The sequence below is a fragment of the Trichosurus vulpecula genome, chromosome 8 (genome assembly GCF_011100635.1).
Source record: "Trichosurus vulpecula isolate mTriVul1 chromosome 8, mTriVul1.pri, whole genome shotgun sequence".
Taxonomy (NCBI): domain Eukaryota; kingdom Metazoa; phylum Chordata; class Mammalia; order Diprotodontia; family Phalangeridae; genus Trichosurus; species Trichosurus vulpecula.
The window spans coordinates 160,025,763-160,042,598 of NC_050580.1; the positions used below are offsets into that span (position 1 = coordinate 160,025,763).

Consider the following 16,836-nt stretch of genomic DNA (forward strand, 5'->3'; position numbering starts at 1 on the left):
CTGAGTTCCAATCTGGCCTCACTAGCTGTGTGACCCTGGGCAAGATATTAACCCTGTTTGCCTCACTTTCCTCATCTGTAGAATGTGCTGGAGAAATGGTAAACCACTCCAGTATCTTTGCCAAGAAAACCCCAAATGAGGTCATGAAGAGTTGGACACAACTAAAACAACTGAACATCATCGTCATCATATCTGAAGATCTATATAATGGGTATAAAAGCACTATTCATTATAGTGAAGAATATCTCTCTTCCTTTTAAGAAAAATTTAATTTAGATTTTATTCATGTTCTATGCATGACTCTCAAACTTTGACTGGGGAAGTTATACTACATCAATAAGTATAAATTTATTCTTCATGGATGGATCTTCATTAAGGCTCATATCAATTTTTGCTCCTGTGTTTTTGAACCTTTTCCACATCTCACAAAGGTTTTTTCTTGGTTTTGATAAAGCTGTACATCATCTGTGTCTTGAGAACAAAATGTCATTCTAAATAGAAAACATAAAACAAACCAAGTGTTAGCTTTCAGATATAGGTTATTAACATGTTTTGTTGTTCAGTATTTCCTTTACAAATAATATTCCCAAATATTTCTATAACTTGAAGGAAAAGCAAAACTCAAGTAAGTAAAAGCAGCCTATCTAAGGACTTTCCTGCTATTCCCCCTCTACTTGTACTTTATTCTTTTGGAATCAGAAAGGAAAAACTCTAAGCCAACTTTGACATGATAGCCTTTCAGTATGTGAAGACAGCTATCATGTTCCCTCTGAATCTTTCCTTAAGGCTAAAACATCCTTACGTTTGTCAACCATTCTTCATGCGATATGGTTTCTCAGACCTTTTACTATTCTGGTCACTTTTCTTTAGATGTACTCAGGTTTGTCAATGTCAGTGTGAAGTTCCATCAGGCAAGAGATTCTTGCCTCTCTTATATTCTATATGTCCTATATGTAGCACATAATTGGTACTCAATCAATAACTGATTACGAGTTCTCCGAGTTATCTTACTGTATTGTTTATGCATCCCAAACAAGGCTGTTTTATTAAACAAATGAAAAGTTAAAGTTTAAACCCACCAGAGTGTATTAAACACATTTAGTTCCTCAGTTATACTTCAGTTGAATTAACACCAGGAAATGGAACTTATACCATCTTTTAACTCAAGGTAATCTAAGGGTGGCATAGCACAGTAGATAGAGTGCTTGGCGTCATGAAGATCTCAATTTAAGTCCCATCTCATTACATACTGGTTATATGACCATAGGCAAGTTCATTAACCATTCAGTGCTGCCAGCCAGCCTCCAAGATTCAAAGTTGCAGAGTGTCAATCTGCATAATTGGTAGAGGAAGTTCCTTCTGGGAGCTCCTCATGCTGATGTATTCACAAGTACTGTCCAAAATTCCACAAAACCTTTGAACACAAAGTCATCATTATGATGATTTTTGCTTACTATGAAAGTAGGTAAGGGAGGCTAGGGAGGCATATAAACCTAATAAGGCCAAAAAGTCAAGTAAGGATGATGAAATGAAAAGAAATTCAGTTTAATTTTCAAAAATTAATAATGTGAAATAATATGTTGGCATATTGGGTATATGGGCTTAATAGCTGTCATTTTTGTATCACATTGAGATAAGATAACATTTATATAGTACTTTAAGTTTTTGCAAAGTATTTTACATATGTTAACTCTATTTGATTTTTATAACAACCCTGTAAGGTAGGTGCTATTATTATCTATATTTTATAAATGAGGAAACTAAGATACAGAGAGGTTAAGTATTAAGCATAATCCTAGAATGTAATTGGATAAGAGACCCAGGGCCACAAATCTATTACGCTAGGTTTCGTTGTAGTAAAATTTGAGGATCAGTAAAGTTTAGAATTCATAAATTAGCAACCAGCTATTTTCCATGACTTTTAAAGACAGAATCTCAGAAGTGGGCTTCCAAAGCAAAAAAAAAAAAAAAAAAGAAGCTAGAGCTGGAAGAAGCTTCTAGTAAGGGTGATTAAGTTAGTGCTGTCCATTAAAAAAGAGGAAATGATCTCTTTCCAAATACTGCTATCTTGAGCATCAACCAACAAGCATTTATTAAACCTCCATTAGATGACAAGTACTGACTATACAGACCCAAAAATGAGACAGCTCCTGCCTTCATGGTTACCAGAATGGTGATGAGTTGGTCATGTTTTAACTTATGGTTGGCATGAAGAGCTTAAAGTTAGATGAAACTTTACTTGGAAAAAAAAAATTCCAGTGGTGGGGGAGGGGGAAGGAGATTCTGCAAAGGACAACCCCACCTCTGGGGCAGTCAATGCTAGGAGGAAACAACCTATCCCCTAGGAAGGCTAACTGCACTTTGTTGCCAGGACAAATGTGTCTGAGTACAAGGGAATCCTTTGGATTTGGTGAGGAGACCATAGGAGCTAGATATATTGTTATTTTCCTCAGGAATCTTTCTTCATTCCTTTAGAGGAATGTGGCATTGCCTGTTTGGAGTAGAGAAACTTTCTCCACAATATTGCTTCGCCAAGAAGTTTGTAAGCACTTACGGGGGTATCAATGTCTTCCTGAAGGGTAAGCTCCTTTCTTACACTACCATAGTATGGTTCACAGTAGTGCCATTCTAATAGGCACAGATACTGGTGGGATGATTCACATTAACTGGTGTGGAAAAACATCTTTAGCATAACCCCAGTACGGTTTTACGTTTGGTAGTGTGTACAAGAAGGTCCTCCAGCATGCTGGGCAGGCTTTCTGGGGGAGGGGAGTTAAGTAAGATGATGTAAGTACTGGGTTGGGTTCTGCTTCATTTGGAAGAGTACATACATTAATGAGATCAGAGGTCCACTGACAGAACGTCTGCTGGACTCTATTGCTCAGAAGTCCTTTCGTACTCCTTATCACGTAATTTCTTACCACATTTCCCCAGAACACCTATTCTAAACTTCTTTTTCCCTCAAATCCCTAGACAAATGCCATAGACGCCCTCATGCTTTCACGGCAGATCACATCACCTCCTACTTTATAAAGATCAAAGTTATTTGATGGGATTTCCCTTGATCTTTCAGCAGCATTTGACCCTGTTGCTCCTTAATATTCTCTTTGCCATTGACTTGAGTTGGTACCACAACTGCCTAATTATATTCCTGTCACTAACTGCCCATCCCTATCACTTTTCACCGACTCCTTTTCTCTGAGCTCTAATAATAAAAGCAATCCCCTATAGCAGTCTTTTCTTATTTCTTCTCTCTTGGTGATCTCATCTACTCCACAGAGCATCAGCTATCACTACATGTAGAAAATTCTCAAGGCTACATTTCTAGCCCTTACCTCTCTACTGAGCTCCAGACTAGATTTACACCTATTTACTAGACAGCTCCACCTGATTATCCCACTGGCTTCTCATGTTTAATATTGCTAAAGTAAAACTTATTGTTTTCATCCCCACCCAAAACTCCTCTTCTTGACTTTTCCCATCTCTTTCAATTATACTACCATTCTTCTAATCACCTATGGTTATCTTTCACTCACAGGACCACAGCACTAGAGCTGAAAGGGACCTCAGTGGTCACTGAATTCAACCCTCCCATTGTACAACATAAAGAAACACAGGTTAAGTGACTTGCCCAGAATCACACATCTAATAAATGCCTTAAGTGAGATTCAAATCCAGGCCTTCCAGACTTCAGGTCCAGTGCTCTATCCACTCCCTTTCTTGCATCTCACATATCTAATTAATTGCAAGAGCCTGATAATTTTCCTGAGGATACCTTATCTTCATAATTTTATTTATACTTCTCAAATATTTTATAATTTCAGTATTTCCCTTTTTTCCTTCCTCTCAGAAAACCCCAAATGAAAAAAAGGTTCATGAGGAATATATTTTCCTTCAAATTTTAAGATTATTTTAGTGGGTACTTGTATCACTTATCATGCCTGGGACTAGACGAAATGAAATTTTGAAATTGAATGATAAAATCATCTTTCAAGGTGTTAAAAGTGTTTTCTAAAGCAAAACAAGAGGTTAGTATTCTAACTACCCATTCACCTACTTTTTCTGTGTTTCTCCTGCTTTGACTCGGATCTGCTTTATTATTAACTGTGTTTGCTGTGGTTCGGTGGCCCAGGGAATTATCGTGTGGAAGGTGTCCCACACATTCGCCCACGTTGCAGTCTTTTTCCATGTGAAGTTGATCACTGTAAGCTCTCCAATATCCAAATCCAGTGTGATGAGAAAAGAGTAGGTTTTATTGCCTGTGATTTCTTCAACCCTACAGGTGTATAAAAGAAAGTCAGGTATAATCAAGCTATTTGTAAACAAAGTGAACTCTCTAGAAATTTTTATTTTTTTTTATGTTTTACTATCTGACAAATGCTATCATTTTATAACCCTCATTTTGCAAGGCAAGAAATCCCAGGGCTATTTCCTCTGAGATTCTATGCCTGCAAGTAGACATGGTCAGAATAGCTTAGCTTCCCATTGGAGTGGTTAACTGAGTGCAAGAGAATACAACACACTTTTCCACTCTAGGCTTTTTTATAATGAAATGGTCTATTTCCTGCCATCTTCCTCTTTCTGTCCTATGCTATCTAATTGATGGGGGCTGGGGATAAGAGGATATATTTTGTCTCTTTTGGGGGTGAGCTGTGACTTCACTGGTGGAAGGACCTCTCCTTTCAGAAACCCCTTCCTCTAATACAGATTAACAATTCATCTATCACTAATAGCTTAGAGAGTGGCTTGGGCACTGAGCAGTTAAGAGATTTGCCTAGGAATATCATAGTATTTTATGAACTGTTTCTAGACCAACACTTGAAAGGAAAGTTACCAATCCTGGTACTTCTCATTGCTATCCAGTAGAAATGAATCTCATACTCACAAAGTGATGGGAAGGTTGTGAGTGTCTTGTTTAGTCCCAATTAGAGTCATGGTGAAGGTTGGCTCCACAGGTTTCTCAGTCTGTGTGATGAGTTGGATCTTGAACTGGTAATGGTAAACTAGAAAGAAAATAATTCTACGGTGAGCATAGCACTGGTGGCAGGTGTTTGAAATGGTGAATGTAAGATTTGCCTAAGCAGCCCCTGCGTTTCTGGGGAGGAGAAGCAGGAAAGAAGGCAGAACAGCGTGATATAAGGGAGAGTATGCTGACTCTGGTCTGGAGTCAGAGGACTTGGGTTTTCATATTCCCTTTGGTGCTTGCCACTAGGGTGATGTTGAACAAGTAAGTTGCTTCAATGTCTGGGCTTCAGTTTTCTCGTCTGTGAAATGGGGAATGGACTAATGTTCTCCGAGGTCCCCTCTAGGTCTGTGATCCCAAGAAGACCCCTCTTCAGTGGAGGCCTTCTATAATTTTACAAGGCTCAGAGGGAAGCCCTGAAATGGTTGCTTGAATTTAAATTAACATTACTCCTCGATGGAAAATTAATTCCAGAATCAGATGACTGATATGCCAGGAAATATTTACAATGGGGATCTCTATGTTTTGAGGCTTTTTCTTTTAAATGAGATATGTGGGATCCATCCCGTCAATTTCTCAATATTAGTAGTCTGGTTTAAATTATGAAGCAAAGATCTAAATGTTAAAACTTAGGACAACAACATACTCATCAGTGATATGCCGAATTTTCTTTGTTGGATAGTTCAGAATACAGATATTCTTTTACTCAAGGCAGCTAGGTGGCATAGTGGATAGAGTGCCGGGCCTGGAGTCAAGAGGACTCATCTTCCTGAGTTCAAGTTTGGCCTCAGACACTAGGCAAATCACTTGTCCCTGTTTGCCTCAGTTTCCTCATCTGTCAAATAAGCTGGAGAAGGAAATGGCAAACCACTCCAGTATCTTTGCCAAGAAAACCCCAAATGGGATCACGAAGAGTTGGACACAACTGAAATGACTGGTCAACAATGAAAGGCTATTTAGTAAAAAAAAAAATTTTTAAATGTTAAGTGAATATAAAATAAAAACATTAAAAAATATTAGGGAAACTAAGTGATCCTCTACTTCTAGCTAGTAAGCATTCTGTTTTATTAAAGCAGGCATGGAGTTCATTCTGAGACATTTTTCAGTTGTGTCCAACTCTTTGTGACCCCATTTCCAGTGTTCTTGACAACAAATTCTTTTACTCCGTTTTATTCAGTTTAGAAGTTGCACTCCTTCCCTGGATTTTATCCCAAGAAATTTCTGGACTCAGGTTATTTGTTAATTCTGAATTCCTAGTGTCAGGGGATGGATTTGGGGGTCGAAGGTTCTGGCTCTTCCCTCCTAGCAAATAATAATGCATTTTCTTAATTTAACTGGGGCTACAAACATGGGATACAAAGTCCATATACCAAATTGAGGTAGAAACTTAGAAATTCATATCAGGAACATAGAAGCACATGAAATAGTGGAGTATAGTGAATATGAGAGTCAACAAGACTCTGACAATAGAGGGGCCCCTAGGAGAGGCAGCCTACTGGACAGTGAAGGCTGCGAGCAAGACTTGTCTACCTTTTGCATCTCAACACCCTTGCCAAGCCAGTCCACTCACCGAAAAGTCACATGGGGATAGACTTCCAGGTCCTAGCTTAAGGGAATACTGCTACATCAATGCCAGGGCTTATACTCCTGATTCCAGAGTTTTTCAGAGGTTCCTATCTATTCCAGTCTTTAATATAGAGTAAGTGACATTGGATCTATTTGGAGTAGAGACTATTCTTCACCTCATATTCAGGTAATTCCTATATCACCAATTCCTATTAGACATTTAAAACTTGATATCCCGTGGACATCCCAAACTTAAACGTCTAAAATAAAATTCATTATCTTTCTCTCAAAACTAATTCCTCTTCCAGATTTCCCTATTTCTGGAAAGGACACTATCATTTTTCTAATCACCTAGAATGGAATCCTGGGTATCATTCTCAAATCTTCATTCTTCCCCAACACAGATGCAATTAGTTCCCAAATCTCGTTTATATTTCAAAAATATTTCTTGTATCTGTTTCCTTTTCTCTGCTCATATAGAAACAACCCTAGTTCAGGCCTATGTTATCTCTTGTCTGAACCTCTATAATAGTTTCCTAATTAGTCTCACTGCCTCAAATCTCGGAGAGACTTAATGATCTATTCAACAAATTCCAGTGGCTCACTATTGCCTCTAGGAACAAATATAAAGTCTTCTTTTTAGCATTTAATGCCCCTTACAATCTGACCCCAACATACTTTTCCAGCCTTATTTTACATCATTCCTTTTTCTGGACTCTATAGATGAGTCCTAGACCTGCCTTTCTATTGTTCCTCAGAAAGAGATTCATTCCATCTCCAATCTCCAAGTCTTTGCTGTTGGCTAGGTCCTCATGCATGGAATGGTGCTTTTTGCCCACCTCCAGCTCTTAGACTCCCTACCTTGCTTCAAAGCTCAGCTCAAAGGGATGAGAGTAGATGATCACTGAAGTTCCTTTCAGCTCTCTGTCTATGATTGATTATAGAACCATTATCTCTGGCACCCCTCTCAGTTGGTTGACCCATGCGTTTACATGTACACTTTCAGTGAAACTTTTGTGATGATGTTGGGCTCACTCAGCCTATACTAAAATGATGAAAAAAATTTTTAAATTTATTTTTTCCTTTTAGTTTACCAACACTATTCCACACATTTTTGAGCTCCAAATTTTCTCCCCCTTCCTCTCCTCCCCCTTCCCCTCCAAAGACAGCATGTAATCCAATATAGGTTCTTCATATACCTTTACATTAAACTTACTTTCCCAATAATCAATTTGTAAAGAAGAATTATAACCAATGGAATGAACCATTAAAAAGAAGAAACAAAACAAAAAAAGAGAGAGCAAATAGTTTGCTTCAGTGTGCATTCAGACTCTGTAGTTCTTTCTTTGGATGTGCATAGCTTTTTCCATCATGAGTCTTTTGGAGCTATCTTAGAACCTTGTATTTCTGAGAAGAACCAAGTCCATCAAAATTAGTGTCACCACAGATACCATGTGTCTGTAATCAAGTATAATGTTCTCTTGGTTCTGCTCCCCTCACTTAGCATCAGATCATATAAGTCTTTCCAGGTTATTATGAAGTCTGTCTGCTTCTCATTTCTTATAGCACAATAGCATTCCATTACATTCGTATACCACAACTTGTATAGTTATTCTCCAATTGATGGGCAACCCCTTGATTTCTAATTCTTTGCCACCATAAAAAAAGCTGCTATAAATATTTTTGTACATATGGGTCCTTTTTGCACTTGTATGATCTCTTTGGGATACAGCCCTAGAAGTGGTATTGCTGAGTCAAAGGGTATGCACATTCCTATAGCCCTTTGGGCGTAGTTCCAAATTGCTCTCCAGAATGGCTGGATCAGTTTGCAACTCCACCAACAATGCAATAGTGTTCCAATTTTCCCACATCTTCTCCAGCATTTTTAATTTTCTTGTTTTATCATGTTAGCTGATCTGACAGGAGAGATGTGGTACCTAAGAGTTGTTTTGATTTGCATTTCTCTAATCAGTAGTGATTTAGAGCATTTTTTCATATGACTATAGATATCTTTAACTTCTTCCTCTGAAAACTGCCTGTTCATATCCTTTGACCATTTATCAATTGGGGAATGACTTTTATTCTTATAAATTTGACTCAGTTCCTTGTATATTCTAGACATGAGGCCTTTATCAGAGACACTGGTTGTAAAAATTCTTTCCCAGTTTTCTGCTTCTCTCCTAACCTTGGTTGCATTGGCTTTGTTTGTACAAAAACTTTCAATTTAATGTAATCAAAATTATCCACTAAAATGACAAAATAGATGAAGGGTTTGCAGAATGGTGCCAGGAGAAATCATTGGTAAATTGGTGCTGCCAGATATACAGCTCTTTTCTGGGCAGCTGCAGAAAAGATTCACATTGTGCATACAGTACAGAACTTGGGAGCTTGTCCCATAAGGTGGAGTGTGTCCACACCTGAAGCAGTCCCTTTCCCATCTGGAAGCATAGTGAACAACAAGAATGTGCTGGTTAAAAATAAGCTGACCCTTCTCCAGCCCAAAGGAGACTATAGTAGAGTGGTACCTCTAGGAGATAAAGTACTGGGGAAGCTCCTGTTCGGATCCATCCTATTGCAAACACCTTTTGTTGTCCAGGGTCTTTTCTCCCCTGGTTGAATAGAGTTCCAAGGTGGGGTAGCGTTTGTCTGTGTATGTTTGTTTGCGGCTGGAAATATTTGGAGAGTGGTCATCGAGATAGCAATTTTGAGAGTGGTAGCTGCTGATGAAAGTTGACCCAACTTGGTCTGTAGGTCTGTGTCTGAGAATGTGTTCTGATGCCCCATCTGGGATCTGGGAGGTTGCTCTCTTGAAGATTAGCAATGATTACTTTATTAATGTAAGCCGGGTATGACTGGGCATGCCCAATTTGCCTAACATGAAGGTGTGCTTGAAGGGCCTTTGGAGCATGTCCAGATTCGGAAGCCTTGTTGTCTCCTAACACTTGAGTGAGGATAGCTTCCTTTAAATGTCTGCCTGCATCTTTAAACTGGTGAGACTGAGCTGGTTGCTCCCTCCCTCCCCGAACCATTCTTTTCAGCCATTCTTATGTGCTTTGTGTAGAGAGTGGAGAAAATAGATCACTCACAGCATGAATTCCGTGAATTGAACTGATGAGATGGGAAGGACTTTGTTCCCCCGTTTCCTCTTTTACTCTGGCTCTAAGGAATGGGCCTGGGTTCTGTGTTGATTTCAGTTCTGAGTGCCATAGGCAATACCCATCATACTGGGAGTTTGAGCTACTCCTCCCACTTTCTAATTATGGGTGTACCCCAGGGGTCAGTCCTTGGCTCCTCATTCTTTATGACAGGCACAGTTGGTACAGCACAGGGCTTGGAGCCAGGATTGCAGGTGGGATGGTACAACCAGGTACCCTGAAACGGAAGCCCTGAGAAGGCAGGGTGTTCGGGACTTGAGTTGGCTTTTTGGACTTGGAAATGGGAATGTGCTCTGTAGTTATGGAACTAAGCTATAAACTTAATTCCCTTCTCCTCCCCAGAGACTGAGGTGGTACAAGGCAGGAGGAGGAGCAGTATACTTCCAATGGGTTAGGGCAGTAAATTTGTATGTTTGTGACTATAACTTCTGAAGTAAACATTTCTATGTAAAAAGCTAATTTGACTGTTAATTACTAATAGAACTGGGGTGCAGGAAACCACCAGTATACTTGAGGGAACATTATCATCTGGAGCTGGAACCAATAGTAAGAGAGCCTACATGCTCCAATCCACTTAAGGGTATGAGAGGACCCCAGGGGGAGGGGTGAAGGGGAACTGGCCTTAAGGCAGTGAGGTCCAGGGTGGCTAGTTTGGCACTGAAAAGCTGAATGGACTTTTTCAATCTTTATTTAATAGCTGCATTCAACATTGTGGAACCTCCTTAAAATTCTCTTCTCCTTAGGTTTCTAAGATGTCATTCTACCATGTTTTTTTGTCAATAGTTGCTCCTTTGCTATTCCCTTCACTGGCTCTTCCTCCTCCTCCTACTTCCTAATTATGGGTGTTCCCCAGGGGTCAGTCTTTGGCTCATCATTCTTTTTATGAGAGGCACAGTGGATGGAGCACCAGAGTCCAAATCTGACATCATACTCTAAATAGCTGTGTGATCCTGGGCAAATAACTCATTTTTACTTTAGTTTCCTTATCTGTAAAAACGGGCATAGCACCTTCCTCCCAGGGTTGTTTTGAGGATAAAATGAGATATTTGAAAAGTGCTTTACAAACCTTCAAGCACTACATAAATTCTAGCTCTCATTATTAATCAGCCAATAGTTTTATATGCATTTGTCTTCCCAGTTAGATAGGTTTCTATATCGTGCTGTCCAGGGGAGCCTATTATAGTGGAAAGCACCCTGGATTTGAAGTCAGAGGACTTGGATTCAAATTCTGGCTCTGTCTATGAATTGTGTGACCTTGGATGAGCGCTGTCTCCTCTGGACCTCAGTTCTGCGTTTGAAAATGAGGGAGTCGAACGAAGTGGCCTCAAAGATCCCTTCCAGTTCTAAATCTATGATTCTGTGATTCCTTAAACCACTTAGTAATCAGTCAAGTCAATCACTTGTTAAGCATTTACTACATTCCAGGCACTGTCCTAAGTGCTGGGGATAAAAGAAGAAGCAAAAATAGTCCCTGCCTTAAAGGAGTTTACATTCTAATGAAAGAGAAAATAAATCCAAGGAGAAGTATGCACAAGATACATGCAGAGCAGATATTTTTTCTGTATTTCTCAGGGTACCTGGTATAGCATCAGACCCATAACAGGAGGTCAACAAGTATCTGTTAGTTGATTCATCTATGTCATTAATGTGGAGAGGTCATGTCTTCATCAGCCATAGTCATTCTACTTATAAATAGCAATGTGGGCAGAAGCATCTTTTTCTTTTTTTTGGTTTCAAAGGACAAAATATATGTAGAAGTAATTAAATAGCAAATGCTTCTATTTTCAATTTTTGGAATGTTGGCCTGGGTAAGTACTAAAAGAGGCTTCCTCTAGTAGTATCCCAGAGTTCTCTGCGGTAAAAGTGCTTTATAATTCTAACCGAGTTAAAATATATTCTTCTGCAGCCTTGCTGTAACATCCTCTGCCCACTGAGTGTCTGGTTCCTAAGAGTGGATAAATGTTTAATGCTACTGTGCTGGAGAGGTTTTTCTTCCTTTCTTCTGCAACAGCAAGCACAAGAAGATGGAATGAAAACCAAACAATGACCACTCTTGAGGAGCAACTTTTTGTTTTTTGCTGGCGTGGTGGTGATGGTGGGGAGGGAGGGAGACAGACACAGGTGGTCAAAGCTACCAAAATGACATTGCTCCTGAAGGTCTGTGGGAAATGACATGCACATGAGCTGCCGCTACATCCCATATTGAAAGGAAAGTGTGTTTCTATGTAAAGTGCGTCAATAAATACTATAAAGCTTATGAGGTATGTGGCATGAGGTATGCACATATTGAATTTTTGTTAGGTTAAGTTCAGTTTTAGTTGGAATGGGGCATCTCACTATTTAGAGAAACCTAGTAATGAAAACTTATTTTTTTAGTATGTGAAAAATCCTCTTACAATGAGAATTATCTATTTTGTAAATTCAGTTTTGTAGCGTTTTTTTTTCTTGTTAGTGAGTCATACCTGCGGTAAGCGAATTTTTTTTTTGTTGCTCTAAACAGTCTATCTTAAAGAATAAGAAAAATCATGTCTGTGTGACCTTTGTCATCCCTGCGCCTCACATTACATTTACTGGAGAACTTTAAAAAAAATGTGTCAGGATAAATGCTTTTTTCATCCCGGGAATGAGAACATGATATCCTTCTCAGCTCTAGAGAGGTTATTTCGAGTCCTAAAAATGAGAAACATAAAATGGCCCATCAAACCTGGATGAAACAAAGCATACTTTGTCCAAAGCACAGAAGTTAAACACTTAAGATCTGGTTCACTGGGGAACCATCCAGGAGCATATGAGACCCTACATAGGCACCGGTGCCCTTCTGCCCACTCGAGGGAGGCAGAGGTGACAAAAAAGATCAAGTAATTATGTTGAAGGCAGCCAAATGTTCTCACTAGGTTATGGGATTTATGAAAAGAGAATATTTAGTTTCCCTTAGTGTTTCCTCACCTCTGGCTATCTCTCTGAGAGTGACTCAGAATCATCAGATAGGGGCTTTGGGTTTTGATAAAACTCTCTTTCAGACGTTTAAAAGGGATCTTTGTTCGGCATATTGAATTCCTCTCATGAAAATGGCAGGCAAGAGATCTTATTCCTTGCCTGGAGCTGGCATTTTCTTGAAATAAAGGAGACTCATTCCTGGAACTGAAATGCCTCTGGCCACAAAGTGAAATTTTAGATCATGGGAATGAGAGTACTGTGGATTGTGGTGACCAAGGCATTTCCAGATATTCCAATCTTGGCAACCATCAAATGGATCACTAGTCAGAGCTCTGAATGAAAATCAACTTGTGTTCAGGTAATCTGTGGGTGACCCAAGATGCAATTAATTTAAAACAGGTTTCTATGAAGAAGAAACTAGAGGAGTCATAGGCAGGAAAGTATTTTTTTTAACCTGCATGATGCAGTTTACAGTAATAGCTCACTTACCTGGTATGCAAATGTCATGAGAATGGCTAACTCCAATCTGTGTCTAGAGGAAGGGAAAGCTTTTTCTGCATACGTACGGAGACTAAGGGAATGTCCAGTGAGACTATGCTGACTGATATCCTCCCCCAGGGTCTTTACTGACTGGTGGCCACACTGGTTTCTTGTCCTCTGGTATACATGATAGCAAGCCTCTGTCATTAACCAAAGATAAAGAGAACAAAGGGGCTTTCTTGAGAGCTTTCAAGCCTGGGGTGACCACAAATATGACCCTGAAGCTTCATTTTACAGGAATCCTGTCATCTACAAAGTTCATGGAGATGATTATACTGGCTCTATAAATTTCACTGGACACTGGATTTCTCCAGTGTTGCTCCCACAAGCCTGTAGGCATTTTTAGGTTCATCTCCATTTTTCTGGGACCTTGGTGGACTCACCAAGAAGAGGCCAGGGAAGCCAAGAGGTGGAGAAATAATCCCCTCTATGATATTCCTGACCAGTGGCCATTTAGCCTTTGCTTAAGAACTCAAGTAAAGAGAGCCCTGTCCATTCTACTTTTTAATGGCTTTAATTGTTGGGAGAGCAGCTAGGTGGTACAGTGGATAAAGGGCTGGGCCTGGAGTCAAGAGGACTCACCTTCCTGAGTTCAAATATGGCCTCAGACATTTATTAGCTGTGTGATCCTGGGTGAGTCACTTAACCCTGTTTGCCTCAGTTTCGTCATCCGTAAAATGAGCTGGAGAAGGAAATGGCAAACTACTCCAATATCTCTGCCAAGAAAACCCCAAATGGGGTCATAGAGTTGGACACAACTAAAGAATGACTTAACAACAAAAACTGTTAGGAAGTTTTCCTTTTGTCAGTCTACAGGCATGTATTAAGCACCTACTACATGCCAGGTGCTGTGCTAAGTGCAGGGGAAACAAAAAAGACCAAACAAAAACAAACTGGTCCCTGTTCTCAAGGAGCTCAGAATCTACAAGAGAAGACAAGATCAAGCAACGAGCTGACATCTGCCTTTTTGTAAATTCTAGCCACTAACCCTGGTTCTGCCCTCCGGGACCAAAGAGGATAGGTCTACTTCCTCTTCAACATAAAGCCCTTCAAACAGATGAAGACATGTCATGGTTCCCCCAGGTATTCTTTCCTCTAGGCTTCAAAAAATCCTCACATTCCACCAACTAGAGGCCCTTCATTGTCTAAGTCGCCTTCCTCGGGACTCTCTCTGGATTATCAAGATTTTCCCTAAAATGTGATACCACTACCCCCAAAGCTGAATGCAATGCTCCATATATGTGATCTGAACAGCACAGGCTACAGTGAGACTCTCACTTCCTCTTCCTGTTGGCAATGTTTCTATTTAAAGCAGGCTAAGATGGCCTTAGCCCTGTTGGATGCCATAGTGTGCTGTTGACTTATGACATACTTACAATCCACTAAATTCCCCAGAACTTTTCTAGGGTAAATGCCATCTATTGATGCCCCATCTATTTTATACTTTTGAAACTGATTTAGTCTTATAGGCATTCAGAAATCAGACTAAGGGAAGATTCTGGGAAGATGGTAGAGTAGGTCAGAAAATTCTAAGCTCTCCAGATTTCCCCCACATACAGGGTAAAATAGTGCCTCAGGGTGAACATAAAGTGGTAAAAATAAAGCAAGAGTTGGTACAAAACAGGTAATCCACCTGGGACAATCAGGTAAGATCTGAAATCCCATGAGGGAGGTTTGGTCCCAATGAAGAGTAAATACCTCCAGGCTATTTCCACTGAAACAGCAAGTGGTGAGTCCTGGGGCTAGCTGGATTGGGAGATAGCCTCAGCCCCAGCCACAGGAATTTTCATTTCCAGGACAGTGTGGGGAGTTGGATGTTTGAGCAGGGGAAGATTGAGGGAACCTCTGCTGATAAGGGATGCCAGGCTCAGCTGTGCTACTGAGACATGTCCCTGGGCAAGAAAGAACCAGCATATGCCCAGTGAGTGCAGAAGCAGTGGGGCAGGACTGCCCCACTGGGTACCTATTGGTTGTGGGCCCTTAGAGGAAGGTGGAGTTCTTGGTTTTGGTTCTAGACCAGAGGGGAGAGCTGAAAGAGGATCTGAGGCCAGAGGTACCATTCCCCATATGCCAGGACTACAGGTGACTACAATGATTAAAAAAAAGAGCAGGCAAAGGATAAATAACCTGGGAATAGAGGAGACTGGGGTTCATCTTCAGAGGAGGATATTGAAACAAAAAGAAAACCTCTTCTACACCACAGAGTAATGTCATATGGTCACCTGCCCAAAAAGAATTCATAGAGAACTTTAAAGAGACTTTAAAATTAATCAAATGAGAGAAATGGAGGAAAATTTTTAAGAAAAAGAACAATCCAAGAAAAACAAGAAGGTTATGAAAAGAAAGTCAATCAAAGGGAAGAGGAGATCCAGAGTCTTAAGGAAGAAAAAGACTCCTTGAAAATTGGAATCAGGCATGGGAAGCCAGCGAAGTTATAACGGAACAAGAAACAATAAAACAAAATTTAAATAATGAAAAAATAGAAGAGAATTGGAAACATCTCATAAGAAAAACAACTAATCTGGAAAACATACCATGAAGAGAAAGCATAAGAATAATGGGACTGCCTGAAAGCTATGATCAAAAAAGAATCTTGATACAATAATACAAGAAATGATTAAAGAAAATTGACCTGAACTGTTAGAACAAGAGGGGAAAGTAGAAATAGAAAAAATCCAACTGAAAGAGATCTTATGAGGAAAACTTAGAGGAATGTCATAGTTAAATTCCAAAACCCCCAGCTCTAGGAAAAAATATTACAAGCGACAAGAAAAAAACAATTCAAATATGGTGGAGCCACAACCAGAATAACACAACACCTAGCCGCGGCAACATTAAAGACCACAGGTTGAAATTGAAAATATTATACCCAGAAAAGTTAAGCACAATCCTGAATGAAAAAAAGGGTATTCAATAAATTGCCAGACTTTCAGGGTTTTCTTGCAAAAAAACCTGAACTTAATAGAAAATTTGACATACAAGATCCAAGAGAAATACAAGGTTTACATCAAAGACTAATTACAAGGGACTCAGTAATGGACAGTGTTTACTTTTTATATGAGGAAGGGTAAAACATATGTCTATGATTGTTATAAGTGATTGGGTAGTTTGAAAGAAAGATTGGGGTAGACCTGAGTATGATGTGATTCTAAAAAGTAAAACCATTTAGGAAGGGGTAAAAAGAGTAATTATCTTATACAAATGAGATGCAAGAGGAAGAACTGATACAGAGGAATTAGATGGGGGAGGAGAGCTAGCAGTTCTGAAACGCTACTCTCCTCAGGAATGGGTTAAAGAGGGAACAATACATATTTATCTAGAAGGTATAAAAGTCTTCTAAATTCAGAAAGAAATAAAAGGCTAAGGGGTAGAGAGTGGGGAGAGAAGATGAGGGAGGTATTTTTAGAAGGAACCCTATTCACATCAGATCTGGGTTAAAGAGAACAATATATACATTTAGAAGGGAATAAAAGTGTTCTAAATTTATAAAGAAATAAGAGTGAAGGAATAGGATAAGGGGCAGGTTAGAAGGGTGTCTAGATTAATGGGAATGGGATAAAGAGGGAATAATATATATTTGGAAGGCTATGAAAGTCTTCTAAATTCAAATAGAAAGAAGGTAAGAGGAAAGGGGGGGAGGATACAGGAGGGATCTCTCAGGGGGAGTAGGTTAAG

The 16,836-nt window shown here is 39.6% G+C and overlaps 1 protein-coding gene across 1 annotated transcript in view; it reads right to left on the reverse strand.

Annotated features, from left to right (window-relative positions):
- Nucleotides 1–262: 262 nt before the first annotated feature.
- LIPC (lipase C, hepatic type) overlaps nt 263–16,836 on the reverse strand; it is a 234,611-nt gene continuing 218,037 nt past the window's right edge. The window contains exons 8-10 of the mRNA XM_036735537.1: nt 4,886–5,003; nt 4,058–4,276; nt 263–491 (exon numbers count right to left, since the gene is read on the reverse strand). Of these exons, the coding sequence (XP_036591432.1) occupies nt 380–491; nt 4,058–4,276; nt 4,886–5,003 (449 nt within the window). The 3' untranslated portion in view covers nt 263–379. The remainder of the gene's footprint in view (nt 492–4,057; nt 4,277–4,885; nt 5,004–16,836) is intronic.